This window comes from Zootermopsis nevadensis, unplaced genomic scaffold (assembly GCF_977971745.1).
Source record: "Zootermopsis nevadensis isolate Lab colony 2312 unplaced genomic scaffold, Znev_1.0 Znev_ptg000050l, whole genome shotgun sequence".
NCBI classification, from domain to species: domain Eukaryota; kingdom Metazoa; phylum Arthropoda; class Insecta; order Blattodea; family Termopsidae; genus Zootermopsis; species Zootermopsis nevadensis.
This window is the reverse complement of record NW_028259182.1, coordinates 5,653,537-5,670,575: the sequence shown is the minus strand read 5'-3', so window position 1 is coordinate 5,670,575 and position 17,039 is coordinate 5,653,537. Positions and strand designations below refer to the sequence as shown.

At 39.8% G+C, this 17,039-nt stretch overlaps 1 protein-coding gene across 3 annotated transcripts in view; it reads right to left on the bottom strand.

Moving 5' to 3' along the window:
- Window positions 1–1,959: 1,959 nt before the first annotated feature.
- The window catches only part of LOC147871544 (BLOC-1-related complex subunit 8 homolog), a 33,621-nt gene continuing 18,541 nt past the window's right edge, over window positions 1,960–17,039 (bottom strand). For all 3 annotated transcript variants that reach the window (XM_087361071.1, XM_087361067.1, XM_087361066.1), the window contains one exon: window positions 1,960–2,079. Coding sequence is in view for 1 of the 3 variants with exons in the window: in XM_087361066.1 (XP_087217192.1) it covers window positions 2,076–2,079 (4 nt within the window). In the remaining 2 variants the exon portion in view is untranslated. The remainder of the gene's footprint in view (window positions 2,080–17,039) is intronic.

Sequence of the window (17,039 nt, the reverse complement as noted above, 5' to 3'; positions counted from 1 at the left end):
GTTAAGTTAAGTTAAGTTAAGTTAAGTTAAGTTAAGTTAAGTTAAGTTAAGTATTAAGTTAGTTAAGTTAAGTTTCAAAATTAACCTAACCTAACCTAACCTAACCTAACCTACCTAACCTAACCTAACCTAACCCTAACCTAACTAACCTAACCTAACCTAACCTAACCTAACCTAACCACCTAACCTAACCTAACCTAACCTAACCTAACCTAACCTAACCTAACCTAACCTAACCTAACCTAACCTAACCTAACCTAACCTAACCTAACCTAACCTAACCTAACCTAACCTAACCTAACCTAACCTAACCTAACCTAACCTAACCTAACCTAACCTAACCTAACCTAACCTAACCTAACCTAACCTAACCTAACCTAACCTAACCTAACCTAACCTAACCTAACCTAACCTAACCTAACCTAACCTAACCTAACCTAACCTAACCTAACCTAACCTAACCTAACCTAACCTAACCTAACCTAACCTAACCTAACCTAACCTAACCTAACCTAACTAACCTAACCTAACCTAACCTAACCTAACCTAACCTAACCTAACCTAACCTAACCTAACCTAACCTAACCTAACCTAACCTAACCTAACCTAACCTAACCTAACCTAACCTAACCTAACCTAACCTAACCTAACCTAACCTAACCTAACCTAACCTAACCTAACCTAACCTAACCTAACCTAACCTAACCTAACCTAACTAACCTAACCTAACCTAACCTAACCTAACCTAACCTACCTAACCTAACCTAACCTAACCTAACCTAACCTAACCTAACCTAACCTAACCTAACCTAACCTAACCTAACCTAACCTAACCTAACCTAACCTAACCTAACCTAACCTAACCTAACCTGACCTAACCTAACCTAACCTGACCTAACCTGACCTAACCTGACCTGACCTGACCTAACCTAACCTAACCTAACCTAACCTGACCTAACCTAACCTAACCTAACCTAACCTAACCTAACCTAACCTGACCTAACCTAACCTGACCTGACCTGACCTGACCTGACCTGACCTGACCTGACCTGACCTGACCTGACCTGACCTGACCTGACCTGACCTGACCTGACCTGACCTGACCTGACCTGACCTGACCTGACCTGACCTGACCTGACCTGACCTGACCTGACCTGACCTGACCTGACCTGACCTGACCTGACCTGACCTGACCTGACCTGACCTGACCTGACCTGACCTGACCTGACCTGACCTGACCTGACGTGACCTGACCTGACGTGACCTGACCTGACCTGACCTGACCTGACCTGACCTGACCTGACCTGACCTGACCTGACCTGACCTGACCTGACCTGACCTGACCTGACCTGACCTGACCTGACCTGACCTGACCTGACCTGACCTGACCTGACCTGACCTGACCTGACCTGACCTGACCTGACCTGACCTGACCTGACCTGACCTGACCTGACCTGACCTGACCTGACCTGACCTGACCTGACCTGACCTGACCTAACCTGACCTGACCTAACCTAACCTAACCTTGTCGCAAGTCTTGAGAAGTTCTTGTCCCAAGTCTTGAGAATTTCATGTCCCAAGTCTTGAGATGTCACTTGTCCCAAGTCTTGAGAAGTCCTTGTCCCAAGTCTTCAGAAGTTATTGTCCCAAGTATTGAGAAGTCACTCGTCCCAAGTGGCGTGAAACGCGAAGAAAACTAAGAAAAATCGAAATTTTCGAAAACAATTTGAATTCAGCTAAGATGGGTGAGGCACAGCCCTAAAAAAGCAGACATCACTTGGGACAAGAACTTCTCAAGACTTGATACAAGAACTTCTCAAGACTTGGGACAAGAACTTTTCAGTTTTTCTTAGAATTTTCCGAACTTGTACCAAAAACTAAGTTTTTGGCAAAGTTCGAAGAAATTCTCAGTTCTACCTAGAGTGTATGGAAGGAATTCAGGAATCCTAAATGATAACATTATTCAAAATAAAAAAGTCTTTATTATGCAAAAAAATTCTGTTTGTACATCAGTTTACAAAATATAATTCATTCACTTATTTCATCTTCTTAATCTCGACTGGAAAAAAGTATCATCACCTGAACAAAATCAAAAAACAAACATTAATTTCAATCAAAGCAAATAAAATTAACTGAAAACAAAATAAATATATTCTGCGTAGGACTTCTCAAGACTTGGGACAAGTGACTTCTCAAGACTTGGGACAAGTGACTTCTCAAGACTTGGGACAAGGACTTCTCAAGACTTGGGACATATTCGGAAAAAAATTAAAAGTTGAAATTTTTCAAAAATTCTTAGTTTTGTGCGCTTTTTGGACGATTTGCTACGTTTTTCGATTTTTTGAAATTTTTCGAAAAAATTGAAATTTCTCAAAGGGGTACCCCTTTGAGAATTTTCAAAAATTTTCGAAATTTTGAAAAAATTAAAAACGACTGCAAATGGCGCGAAACGCGAAGAAAACTAAGAATTTTCTAAAAAATTTGAATTCAGCTAAGACAGGTGAGGCACAGCCCTAAACAAGCAGACAAGACTTGGGACAATAACTTCTCAAGACTTGGGACGAGTGACTTGTCAAGACTTGGGACAAGAACTTCTCAAGACTTGGGACAAGAACGTCTCAAGACTTGGGACGAGTGACTTCTCAAGACTTGGGAAAAGAACTTCTCAAGACTTGGGACAAGTGACTTCTCAAGACTTGGGACAAGAACTTCTCAAGACTTGGGACAAGAACTTCTCAAGACTTGGGACAAGAACTTCTCAAGACTTGGGACAAGGACTTCTCAAGACTTGGGACAAGTGACTTCTCAAGACTTGGGAGTCTAGTCCTGATAAGGATGGGACAGGTCAAATTTAGAAGGAAAAATTTTCAAATTTTTCGAAAAATCAAAAAACGCTGCAAACCTTCTGAAATGCGCACAAAACCAAAAATTTTCGGAATATTCGGAAAAAAATTAAAAGTTGAAATTTTTCAAAAATTCTTAGTTTTGTGCGCTTTTTGGACGATTTGCTACGTTTTTCGATTTTTTGAAATTTTTCGAAAAAATTGAAATTTCTCAAAGGGGTAACCCTTTGAGAATTTTCAAAAATTTTCGAAATTTTAAAAAAATTAAAAACGACTGCAAATGGCGCGAAACGCGAAGAAAACTAAGAGTTTTCGAAAAAAATTGAATTCAATTAAGACAGGTGAGGCACAGTCCTAAACAAGCAGACAAGACTTGGGACAATAACTTCTCAAGACTTGGGACGAGTGACTTGTCAAGACTTGGGACAAGAACTTCTCAAGACTTGGGACAAGAACTTCTCAAGACTTGGGACAACAACTTCTCAAGACTTGGGACAAGAACTTCTCAAGACTTGGGACAAGAACTTCTCAAGACTTGGGACAAGTGACTTCTCAAGACTTGGGACAAGAACTTCTCAAGACTTGGGACAAGAACTTCTCAAGACTTGGGACAAGTGACTTCTCAAGACTTGGGACAAGAACTTCTCAAGACTTGGGACAAGAACTTCTCAAGACTTGGGACAAGTGACTTCTCAAGACTTGGGACAAGTGACTTCTCAAGACTTGGGACAAGAACTTCTCAAGACTTGGGACAAGAACTTCTCAAGACTTGGGACAAGTGACTTCTCAAGACTTGGGACAAGAACTTCTCAAGACTTGGGACAAGAACTTCTCAAAACTTGGAACGAGTGACTTCTCAAGACCTGGGACAAGTGACTTCTCAAGACTTGGGACAAGAACTTCTCAAGACTTGGGACAAGGACTTCTCAAGACTTGGGACAAGTGACTTCTCAAGACTTGGGAGTCTAGTCCTGATAAGGATGGGACAGGTCAAATTTAGAAGGAAAAATTTTCAAATTTTTCGAAAAATCAAAAAACGCTGCAAACCTTCTGAAATGCGCACAAAACCAAAAATTTTCGGAATATTCGGAAAAAAATTAAAAGTTGAAATTTTTCAAAAATTCTTAGTTTTGTGCGCTTTTTGGACGATTTGCTACGTTTTTCGATTTTTTGAAATTTTTCGAAAAAATTGAAATTTCTCAAAGGGGTACCCCTTTGAGAATTTTCAAAAATTTTCGAAATTTTAAAAAAATTAAAAACGACTGCAAATGGCGCGAAACGCGAAGAAAACTAAGAATTTTCGAAAAAAATTGAATTCAATTAAGACAGGTGAGGCACAGCCCTAAACAAGCAGACAAGACTTGGGACAATAACTTCTCAAGACTTGGGACGAGTGACTTGTCAAGACTTGGGACAAGAACTTCTCAAGACTTGGGACAAGAACTTCTCAAGACTTGGGACAACAACTTCTCAAGACTTGGGACAAGAACTTCTCAAGACTTGGGACAAGAACTTCTCAAGACTTGGGACGAGTGACTTGTCAAGACTTGGGACAAGAACTTCTCAAGACTTGGGACAAGAACGTCTCAAGACTTGGGACGAGTGACTTCTCAAGACTTGGGAAAAGAACTTCTCAAGACTTGGGACAAGTGACTTCTCAAGACTTGGGACAAGAACTTCTCAAGACTTGGGACAAGAACTTCTCAAGACTTGGGACAAGAACTTCTCAACACTTGGGACGAGTGACTTCTCAAGACTTGGAACAAGTGACTTCTCAAGACTTGGGACAAGAACTTCTCAAGACTTGGGACAAGGACTTCTCAAGACTTGGGACAAGTGACTTCTCAAGACTTGGGACAAGAACTTCTCAAGACTTGGGACAAGAACTTCTCAAGACTTGGGACAAGTGACTTCTCAAGACTTGGGACAAGTGACTTCTCAAGACTTGGGACAAGAACTTCTCAAGACTTGGGACAAGGACTTCTCAAGACTTGGGACAAGTGACTTCTCAAGACTTGGGAGTCTAGTCCTGATAAAGATGGGACAGGTCAAATTTAGAACGAGAAATTTTCAAATTTTTGGAAAAATAAAAAACGCTACCAAACCTTCTCAAATGCGCACAAAACCAAAAATTTTCGGAAAATTCGGAAAAAAATTAAAAGTTGAAAATTTTCAGAAATTCTTAGTTTTGTGCGCTTTTTGGACGATTTGCCACGTTTTTCGATTTTTCGAAATTTTTCGAAAAAATTGAAATTTCTCAAAGGGGTACCCCTTTGAGAATTTTCAAATTTTTTCGAAATTTTAAAAAAATTAAAAACGACTGCAAATGGCGCGAAACGCGAAGAAAACTAAGGATTTTCGAAAAAATTTGAATTCAGATAAGACAGGTGAGGCACAGCCCTAAACAAGCAGACAAGACTTGGGACAATAACTTCTCAAGACTTGGGACGAGTGACTTGTCAAGACTTGGGACAAGAACTTCTCAAGACTTGGGACAAGAACGTCTCAAGACTTGGGACGAGTGACTTCTCAAGACTTGGGAAAAGAACTTCTCAAGACTTGGGACAAGTGACTTCTCAAGACTTGGGACAAGAACTTCTCAAGACTTGGGACAAGAACTTCTCAAGACTTGGGACAAGAACTTCTCAAGACTTGGGACAAGTGACTTCTCAAGACTTGGGACAAGAACTTCTCAAGACTTGGGACAAGAACTTCTCAAGACTTGGGACAAGTGACTTCTCAAGACTTGGGACAAGTGACTTCTCAAGACTTGGGACAAGAACTTCTCAAGACTTGGGACAAGAACTTCTCAAGACTTGGGACAAGTGACTTCTCAAGACTTGGGACAAGAACTTCTCAAGACTTGGGACAAGGACTTCTCAAGACTTGGGACAAGTGACTTCTCAAGACTTGGGAGTCTAGTCCTGATAAGGATGGGACAGGTCAAATTTAGAAGGAAAAATTTTCAAATTTTTCGAAAAATCAAAAAACGCTGCAAACCTTCTGAAATGCGCACAAAACCAAAAATTTTCGGAATATTCGGAAAAAAATTAAAAGTTGAAATTTTTCAAAAATTCTTAGTTTTGTGCGCTTTTTGGACGATTTGCTACGTTTTTCGATTTTTTGAAATTTTTCGAAAAAATTGAAATTTCTCAAAGGGGTACCCCTTTGAGAAATTTCAAAAATTTTCGAAATTTTAAAAAAATTAAAAACGACTGCAAATGGCGCGAAACGCGAAGAAAACTAAGAATTTTCGAAAAAAATTGAATTCAATTAAGACAGGTGAGGCACAGCCCTAAACAAGCAGACAAGACTTGGGACAATAACTTCTCAAGACTTGGGACGAGTGACTTGTCAAGACTTGGGACAAGAACTTCTCAAGACTTGGGACAAGAACTTCTCAAGACTTGGGACAACAACTTCTCAAGACTTGGGACAAGAACTTCTCAAGACTTGGGACAAGAACTTCTCAAGACTTGGGACAAGTGACTTCTCAAGACTTGGGACAAGAACTTCTCAAGACTTGGGACAAGAACTTCTCAAGACTTGGGACAAGTGACTTCTCAAGACTTGGGACAAGAACTTCTCAAGACTTGGGACAAGAACTTCTCAAGACTTGGGACAAGTGACTTCTCAAGACTTGGGACAAGTGACTTCTCAAGACTTGGGACAAGAACTTCTCAAGACTTGGGACAAGAACTTCTCAAAACTTGGAACGAGTGACTTCTCAAGACCTGGGACAAGTGACTTCTCAAGACTTGGGACAAGAACTTCTCAAGACTTGGGACAAGGACTTCTCAAGACTTGGGACAAGTGACTTCTCAAGACTTGGGACAAGAACTTCTCAAGACTTGGGACAACAACTTCTCAAGACTTGGGACAAGAACTTCTCAAGACTTGGGACAAGAACTTCTCAAGACTTGGGACAAGTGACTTCTCAAGACTTGGGACAAGAACTTCTCAAGACTTGGGACAAGAACTTCTCAAGACTTGGGACAAGTGACTTCTCAAGACTTGGGACAAGAACTTCTCAAGACTTGGGACAAGAACTTCTCAAGACTTGGGACAAGTGACTTCTCAAGACTTGGGACAAGTGACTTCTCAAGACTTGGGACAAGAACTTCTCAAGACTTGGGACAAGAACTTCTCAAGACTTGGGACAAGTGACTTCTCAAGACTTGGGACAAGAACTTCTCAAGACTTGGGACAAGAACTTCTCAAAACTTGGAACGAGTGACTTCTCAAGACCTGGGACAAGTGACTTCTCAAGACTTGGGACAAGAACTTCTCAAGACTTGGGACAAGGACTTCTCAAGACTTGGGACAAGTGACTTCTCAAGACTTGGGAGTCTAGTCCTGATAAGGATGGGACAGGTCAAATTGAGAAGGAAAAATTTTCAAATTTTTCGAAAAATCAAAAAACGCTGCAAACCTTCTCAAATGCGCACAAAACCAAAAATTTTCGGAAAATTCGGAAAAAAATTAAAAGTTGAAAATTTTCAAAAATTCTTAGTTTTGTGCGCTTTTTGGACGATTTGCGACGTTTTTCGATTTTTCGAAATTTTTCGAAAAAATTGAAATTTCTCAAAGGGGTACCCCTTTGAGAATTTTCAAATTTTTTCGAAATTTTAAAAAAATTAAAAACGACTGCAAATGGCGCGAAACGCGAAGAAAACTAAGGATTTTCGAAAAAATTTGAATTCAGCTAAGACAGGTGAGGCACAGCCCTAAACAAGCAGACAAGACTTGGGACAATAACTTCTCAAGACTTGGGACGAGTGACTTGTCAAGACTTGGGACAAGAACTTCTCAAGACTTGGGACAAGAACGTCTCAAGACTTGGGACGAGTGACTTCTCAAGACTTGGGAAAAGAACTTCTCAAGACTTGGGACAAGTGACTTCTCAAGACTTGGGACAAGAACTTCTCAAGACTTGGGACAAGAACTTCTCAAGACTTGGGACAAGAACTTCTCAAGACTTGGGACAAGTGACTTCTCAAGACTTGGGACAAGAACTTCTCAAGACTTGGGACAAGAACTTCTCAAGACTTGGGACAAGTGACTTCTCAAGACTTGGGACAAGTGACTTCTCAAGACTTGGGACAAGAACTTCTCAAGACTTAGGGACAAGGACTTCTCAAGACTTGGGACAAGTGACTTCTCAAGACTTGGGAATCTAGTCCTGATAAGGATGGGACAGGTCAAATTTAGAAGGAAAAATTTTCAAATTTTTCGAAAAATCAAAAAATGCTGCAAACCTTCTGAAATGCGCACAAAACCAAAAATTTTCGGAAAATTCGGAAAAAAATTAAAAGTTGAAAATTTTCAAAAATTCTTAGTTTTGTGCGCTTTTTGGACGATTTGCGACGTTTTTCGATTTTTCGAAATTTTTCGAAAAAATTGAAATTTCTCAAAGGGGTACCCCTTTGAGAATTTTCAAATTTTTTCGAAATTTTAAAAAAATTAAAAACGACTGCAAATGGCGCGAAACGCGAAGAAAACTAAGGATTTTCGAAAAAATTTGAATTCAGCTAAGACAGGTGAGGCACAGCCCTAAACAAGCAGACAAGACTTGGGACAATAACTTCTCAAGACTTGGGACGAGTGACTTGTCAAGACTTGGGACAAGAACTTCTCAAGACTTGGGACAAGAACGTCTCAAGACTTGGGACGAGTGACTTCTCAAGACTTGGGAAAAGAACTTCTCAAGACTTGGGACAAGTGACTTCTCAAGACTTGGGACAAGAACTTCTCAAGACTTGGGACAAGAACTTCTCAAGACTTGGGACAAGAACTTCTCAAGACTTGGGACGAGTGACTTCTCAAGACTTGGGACAAGTGACTTCTCAAGACTTGGGACAAGAACTTCTCAAGACTTGGGACAAGGACTTCTCAAGACTTGGGACAAGTGACTTCTCAAGACTTGGGACAAGAACTTCTCAAGACTTGGGACAAGAACTTCTCAAGACTTGGGACAAGTGACTTCTCAAGACTTGGGACAAGTGACTTCTCAAGACTTGGGACAAGAACTTCTCAAGACTTGGGACAAGGACTTCTCAAGACTTGGGACAAGTGACTTCTCAAGACTTGGGAGTCTAGTCCTGATAAGGATGGGACAGGTCAAATTTAGAAGGAAAAATTTTCAAATTTTTCGAAAAATCAAAAAACGCTGCAAACCTTCTGAAATGCGCACAAAACCAAAAATTTTCGGAATATTCGGAAAAAAATTAAAAGTTGAAATTTTTCAAAAATTCTTAGTTTTGTGCGCTTTTTGGACGATTTGCTACGTTTTTCGATTTTTTGAAATTTTTCGAAAAAATTGAAATTTCTCAAAGGGGTACCCCTTTGAGAATTTTCAAAAATTTTCGAAATTTTAAAAAAATTAAAAACGACTGCAAATGGCGCGAAACGCGAAGAAAACTAAGAATTTTCGAAAAAAATTGAATTCAATTAAGACAGGTGAGGCACAGCCCTAAACAAGCAGACAAGACTTGGGACAATAACTTCTCAAGACTTGGGACGAGTGACTTGTCAAGACTTGGGACAAGAACTTCTCAAGACTTGGGACAAGAACTTCTCCAGACTTGGGACAACAACTTCTCAAGACTTGGGACAAGAACTTCTCAAGACTTGGGACAAGAACTTCTCAAGACTTGGGACAAGTGACTTCTCAAGACTTGGGACAAGAACTTCTCAAGACTTGGGACAAGAACTTCTCAAGACTTGGGACAAGTGACTTCTCAAGACTTGGGACAAGAACTTCTCAAGACTTGGGACAAGAACTTCTCAAGACTTGGGACAAGTGACTTCTCAAGACTTGGGACAAGTGACTTCTCAAGACTTGGGACAAGAACTTCTCAAGACTTGGGACAAGAACTTCTCAAGACTTGGGACAAGTGACTTCTCAAGACTTGGGACAAGAACTTCTCAAGACTTGGGACAAGAACTTCTCAAAACTTGAAACGAGTGACTTCTCAAGACCTGGGACAAGTGACTTCTCAAGACTTGGGACAAGAACTTCTCAAGACTTGGGACAAGGACTTCTCAAGACTTGGGACAAGTGACTTCTCAAGACTTGGGAGTCTAGTCCTGATAAGGATGGGACAGGTCAAATTTAGAAGGAAAAATTTTCAAATTTTTCGAAAAATCAAAAAACGCTGCAAACCTTCTGAAATGCGCACAAAACCAAAAATTTTCGGAATATTCGGAAAAAAATTAAAAGTTGAAATTTTTCAAAAATTCTTAGTTTTGTGCGCTTTTTGGACGATTTGCTACGTTTTTCGATTTTTTGAAATTTTTCGAAAAAATTGAAATTTCTCAATTTTTGAGAATTTTCAAAAATTTTCGAAATTTTAAAAAAATTAAAACGACTGCAAATGGCGCGAAACGCGAAGAAAACTAAGAATTTTCTAAAAAATTTGAATTCAGCTAAGACAGGTGAGGCACAGCCCTAAACAAGCAGACAAGACTTGGGACAATAACTTCTCAAGACTTGGGACGAGTGACTTGTCAAGACTTGGGACAAGAACTTCTCAAGACTTGGGACAAGAACGTCTCAAGACTTGGGACGAGTGACTTCTCAAGACTTGGGAAAAGAACTTCTCAAGACTTGGGACAAGTGACTTCTCAAGACTTGGGACAAGAACTTCTCAAGACTTGGGACAAGAACTTCTCAAGACTTGGGACAAGAACTTCTCAAGACTTGGGACGAGTGACTTCTCAAGACTTGGGACAAGTGACTTCTCAAGACTTGGGACAAGAACTTCTCAAGACTTGGGACAAGTGACTTCTCAAGACTTGGGACAAGAACTTCTCAAGACTTGGGACAAGAACTTCTCAAGACTTGGGACAAGTGACTTCTCAAGACTTGGGACAAGTGACTTCTCAAGACTTGGGACAAGAACTTCTCAAGACTTGGGACAAGGACTTCTCAAGACTTGGGACAAGTGACTTCTCAAGACTTGGGAGTCTAGTCCTGATAAAGATGGGACAGGTCAAATTTAGAACGAGAAATTTTCAAATTTTTGGAAAAATAAAAAAACGCTACAAACCTTCTGAAATGCGCACAAAACCAAAAATTTTCGGAAAATTCGGAAAAAAATTAAAAGTTGAAAATTTTCAAAAATTCTTAGTTTTGTGCGCTTTTTGGACGATTTGCCACGTTTTTCGATTTTTCGAAATTTTTCGAAAAAATTGAAATTTCTCAAAGGGGTACCCCTTTGAGAATTTTCAAATTTTTTCGAAATTTTAAAAAAATTAAAAACGACTGCAAATGGCGCGAAACGCGAAGAAAACTAAGAATTTTCGAAAAAATTTGAATTCAGCTAAGACAGGTGAGGCACAGCCCTAAACAAGCAGACAAGACTTGGGACAATAACTTCTCAAGACTTGGGACGAGTGACTTGTCAAGACTTGGGACAAGAACTTCTCAAGACTTGGGACAAGAACGTCTCAAGACTTGGGACGAGTGACTTCTCAAGACTTGGGAAAAGAACTTCTCAAGACTTGGGACAAGTGACTTCTCAAGACTTGGGACAAGAACTTCTCAAGACTTGGGACAAGAACTTCTCAAGACTTGGGACAAGAACTTCTCAAGACTTGGGACAAGTGACTTCTCAAGACTTGGGACAAGAACTTCTCAAGACTTGGGACAAGAACTTCTCAAGACTTGGGACAAGTGACTTCTCAAGACTTGGGACAAGTGACTTCTCAAGACTTGGGACAAGAACTTCTCAAGACTTAGGGACAAGGACATCTCAAGACTTGGGACAAGTGACTTCTCAAGACTTGGGAGTCTAGTCCTGATAAGGATGGGACAGGTCAAATTTAGAAGGAAAAATTTTCAAATTTTTCGAAAAATCAAAAAATGCTGCAAACCTTCTGAAATGCGCACAAAACCAAAAATTTTCGGAATATTCGGAAAAAAATTAAAAGTTGAAATTTTTCAAAAATTCTTAGTTTTGTGCGCTTTTTGGACGATTTGCTACGTTTTTCGATTTTTTGAAATTTTTCGAAAAAATTGAAATTTCTCAAAGGGGTACCCCTTTGAGAATTTTCAAAATTTTAAAAAAATTAAAAACGACTGCAAATGGCGCGAAACGCGAAGAAAACTAAGAATTTTCGAAAAAATTTGAATTCAGCTAAGACAGGTGAGGCACAGCCCTAAACAAGCAGACAAGACTTGGGAAAATAACTTCTGAAGACTTGGGACGAGTGACTTGTCAAGACTTGGGACAAGAACTTCTCAAGACTTGGGACGAGTGACTTGTCAAGACTTAGGACAAGTGACTTCTCAAGACTTGGGACAAGAACTTCTCAAGACTTGGGACGAGTGACTTCTCAAGACTTAGGACAAGTGACTTCTCAAGACTTGGGACAAGAACTTCTCAAGACTTGGGACAAGTGACTTCTCAAGACTTGGGACAAGAACTTCTCAAGACTTGGGACGAGTGACTTCTCAAGACTTGGAACGAGTGACTTCTCAAGACCTGGGACAAGTGACTTCTCAAGACTTGGGACAAGAACTTCTCAAGACTTGGGACAAGGACTTCTCAAGACTTGGGACAAGTGACTTCTCAAGACTTGGGAGTCTAGTCCTGATAAGGATGGGACAGGTCAAATTTAGAAGGAAAAATTTTCAAATTTTTCGAAAAATCAAAAAACGCTGCAAACCTTCTGAAATGCGCACAAAACCAAAAATTTTCGGAAAATTCGGAAAAAATTAAAAGTTGAAATTTTTCAAAAATTCTTACTTTTGTGCGCTTTTTGGACGATTTGCCACGTTTTTCGATTTTTCGAAATTTTTCGAAAAAATTGAAATTTCTCAAAGGGGTACCCCTTTGAGAATTTTCAAATTTTTTCGAAATTTTAAAAAAATTAAAAACGACTGCAAATGGCGCGAAACGCGAAGAAAACTAAGAATTTTCGAAAAAATTTGAATTCAGCTAAGACAGGTGAGGCACAGCCCTAAACAAGCAGACAAGACTTGGGACAATAACTTCTCAAGACTTGGGACGAGTGACTTGTCAAGACTTGGGACTTCTCAAGACTTGGGACAAGGACTTCTCAAGACTTGGGACAAGTGACTTCTCAAGACTTGGGACAAGAACTTCTCAAGACTTGGGACGAGTGACTTCTCAAGACTTGGGACGAGTGACTTCTCAAGACTTGGGACTTCTCAAGACTTGGGACAAGGACTTCTCAAGACTTGGGACAAGTGACTTCTCAAGACTTGGGACAAGAACTTCTCAAGACTTGGGACGAGTGACTTCTCAAGACTTGGGACGAGTGACTTCTCAAGACTTGGGACGAGTGACTTCTCAAGACTTGGGACAAGAACTTCTCAACACTTGGGACAAGTGACTTCTCAAGACTTGGGACAAGAACTTCTCAAGACTTGGGACAAGAACTTCTCAAGACTTGGGACAAGAACTTCTCAAGACTTGGGACAAGAACTTCTCAAGACTTGGGACAAGAACTTCTCAAGACTTGGGACAAGTGACTTCTCAAGACTTGGGACAAGTGACTTCTCAAGACTTGGGACAAGAACTTCTCAAGACTTGGGACAAGGACTTCTCAAGACTTGAGACAAGTGACTTCTCAAGACTTGGGAGTCTAGTCCTGATAAAGATGGGACAGGTCAAATTTAGAACGAGAAATTTTCAAATTTTTGGAAAAATAAAAAAACGCTACAAACCTTCTGAAATGCGCACAAAACCAAAAATTTTCGGAAAATTCGGAAAAAAATTAAAAGTTGAAAATTTTCAAAAATTCTTAATTTTGTGCGCTATTTGGACGATTTGCCACGTTTTTCGATTTTTCGAAATTTTTCGAAAAAATTGAAATTTCTCAAAGGGGTACCCCTTTGAGAATTTTCAAATTTTTTCGAAATTTTAAAAAAATTAAAAACGACTGCAAATGGCGCGAAACGCGAATAAAACTAAGAATTTTCGAAAAAATTTGAATTCAGCTAAGACAGGTGAGGCACAGCCCTAAACAAGCAGACAAGACTTGGGACAATAACTTCTCAAGACTTGGGACGAGTGACTTGTCAAGACTTGGGACAAGAACTTCTCAAGACTTGGGACAAGAACGTCTCAAGACTTGGGACGAGTGACTTCTCAAGACTTGGGAAAAGAACTTCTCAAGACTTGGGACAAGTGACTTCTCAAGACTTGGGACAAGAACTTCTCAAGACTTGGGACAAGTGACTTCTCAAGACTTGGGACAAGAACTTCTCAAGACTTGGGACAAGAACTTCTCAAGACTTGGGACTTCTCAAGACTTAGGACAAGTGACTTCTCAAGACTTGGGACAAGAACTTCTCAAGACTTGGGACAAGTGACTTCTCAAGACTTGGGACAAGAACTTCTCAAGACTTGGGACGAGTGACTTCACTAAACTTGGAACGAGTGACTTCTCAAGACTTGGGACAAGAACTTCTCAAGACTTAGGGAAAAGGACTTCTCAAGACTTGGGACAAGTGACTTCTCAAGACTTGGGAGTCTAGTCCTGATAAGGATGGGACAGGTCAAATTTAGAAGGAAAAATTTTCAAATTTTTCGAAAAATCAAAAAACGCTGCAAACCTTCTGAAATGCGCACAAAACCAAAAATTTTCGGAATATTCGGAAAAAAATTAAAAGTTGAAATTTTTCAAAAATTCTTAGTTTTGTGCGCTTTTTGGACGATTTGCTAAGTTTTTCGATTTTTTGAAATTTTTCGAAAAAATTGAAATTTCTCAAAGGGGTACCCCTTTGAGAATTTTCAAAAATTTTCGAAATTTTAAAAAAATTAAAAACGACTGCAAATGGCGCGAAACGCGAAGAAAACTAAGAATTTTCGAAAAAAATTGAATTCAATTAAGACAGGTGAGGCACAGCCCTAAACAAGCAGACAAGACTTGGGACAATAACTTCTCAAGACTTGGGACGAGTGACTTGTCAAGACTTGGGACAAGAACTTCTCAAGACTTGGGACAAGAACTTCTCAAGACTTGGGACAACTTCTCAAGACTTGGGACAAGAACTTCTCAAGACTTCGGACAAGAACTTCTCAAGACTTGGGACGAGTGACTTGTCAAGACTTGGGACAAGAACTTCTCAAGACTTGGGACAAGAACGTCTCAAGACTTGGGACGAGTGACTTCTCAAGACTTGGGAAAAGAACTTCTCAAGACTTGGGACAAGTGACTTCTCAAGACTTGGGACAAGAACTTCTCAAGACTTGGGACAAGAACTTCTCAAGACTTGGGACAAGAACTTCTCAACACTTGGGACGAGTGACTTCTCAAGACTTGGAACAAGTGACTTCTCAAGACTTGGGACAAGAACTTCTCAAGACTTGGGACAAGGACTTCTCAAGACTTGGGACAAGTGACTTCTCAAGACTTGGGACAAGAACTTCTCAAGACTTGGGACAAGAACTTCTCAAGACTTGGGACAAGTGACTTCTCAAGACTTGGGACAAGTGACTTCTCAAGACTTGGGACAAGAACTTCTCAAGACTTGGGACAAGGACTTCTCAAGACTTGGGACAAGTGACTTCTCAAGACTTGGGAGTCTAGTCCTGATAAAGATGGGACAGGTCAAATTTAGAACGAGAAATTTTCAAATTTTTGGAAAAATAAAAAACGCTACAAACCTTCTCAAATGCGCACAAAACCAAAAATTTTCGGAAAATTCGGAAAAAAATTAAAAGTTGAAAATTTTCAGAAATTCTTAGTTTTGTGCGCTTTTTGGACGATTTGCCACGTTTTTCGATTTTTCGAAATTTTTCGAAAAAATTGAAATTTCTCAAAGGGGTACCCCTTTGAGAATTTTCAAATTTTTTCGAAATTTTAAAAAAATTAAAAACGACTGCAAATGGCGCGAAACGCGAAGAAAACTAAGGATTTTCGAAAAAATTTGAATTCAGCTAAGACAGGTGAGGCACAGCCCTAAACAAGCAGACAAGACTTGGGACAATAACTTCTCAAGACTTGGGACGAGTGACTTGTCAAGACTTGGGACAAGAACTTCTCAAGACTTGGGACAAGAACGTCTCAAGACTTGGGACGAGTGACTTCTCAAGACTTGGGAAAAGAACTTCTCAAGACTTGGGACAAGTGACTTCTCAAGACTTGGGACAAGAACTTCTCAAGACTTGGGACAAGAACTTCTCAAGACTTGGGACAAGAACTTCTCAAGACTTGGGACAAGTGACTTCTCAAGACTTGGGACAAGAACTTCTCAAGACTTGGGACAAGAACTTCTCAAGACTTGGGACAAGTGACTTCTCAAGACTTGGGACAAGTGACTTCTCAAGACTTGGGACAAGAACTTCTCAAGACTTGGGACAAGAACTTCTCAAGACTTGGGACAAGTGACTTCTCAAGACTTGGGACAAGAACTTCTCAAGACTTGGGACAAGGACTTCTCAAGACTTGGGACAAGTGACTTCTCAAGACTTGGGAGTCTAGTCCTGATAAGGATGGGACAGGTCAAATTTAGAAGGAAAAATTTTCAAATTTTTCGAAAAATCAAAAAACGCTGCAAACCTTCTGAAATGCGCACAAAACCAAAAATTTTCGGAATATTCGGAAAAAAATTAAAAGTTGAAATTTTTCAAAAATTCTTAGTTTTGTGCGCTTTTTGGACGATTTGCTACGTTTTTCGATTTTTTGAAATTTTTCGAAAAAATTGAAATTTCTCAAAGGGGTACCCCTTTGAGAATTTTCAAAAATTTTCGAAATTTTAAAAAAATTAAAAACGACTGCAAATGGCGCGAAACGCGAAGAAAACTAAGAATTTTCGAAAAAAATTGAATTCAATTAAGACAGGTGAGGCACAGCCCTAAACAAGCAGACAAGACTTGGGACAATAACTTCTCAAGACTTGGGACGAGTGACTTGTCAAGACTTGGGACAAGAACTTCTCAAGACTTGGGACAAGAACTTCTCAAGACTTGGGACAACAACTTCTCAAGACTTGGGACAAGAACTTCTCAAGACTTGGGACAAGAACTTCTCAAGACTTGGGACAAGTGACTTCTCAAGACTTGGGACAAGAACTTCTCAAGACTTGGGACAAGAACTTCTCAAGACTTGGGACAAGTGACTTCTCAAGACTTGGGACAAGAACTTCTCAAGACTTGGGACAAGAACTTCTCAAGACTTGGGACAAGTGACTTCTCAAGACTTGGGACAAGTGACTTCTCA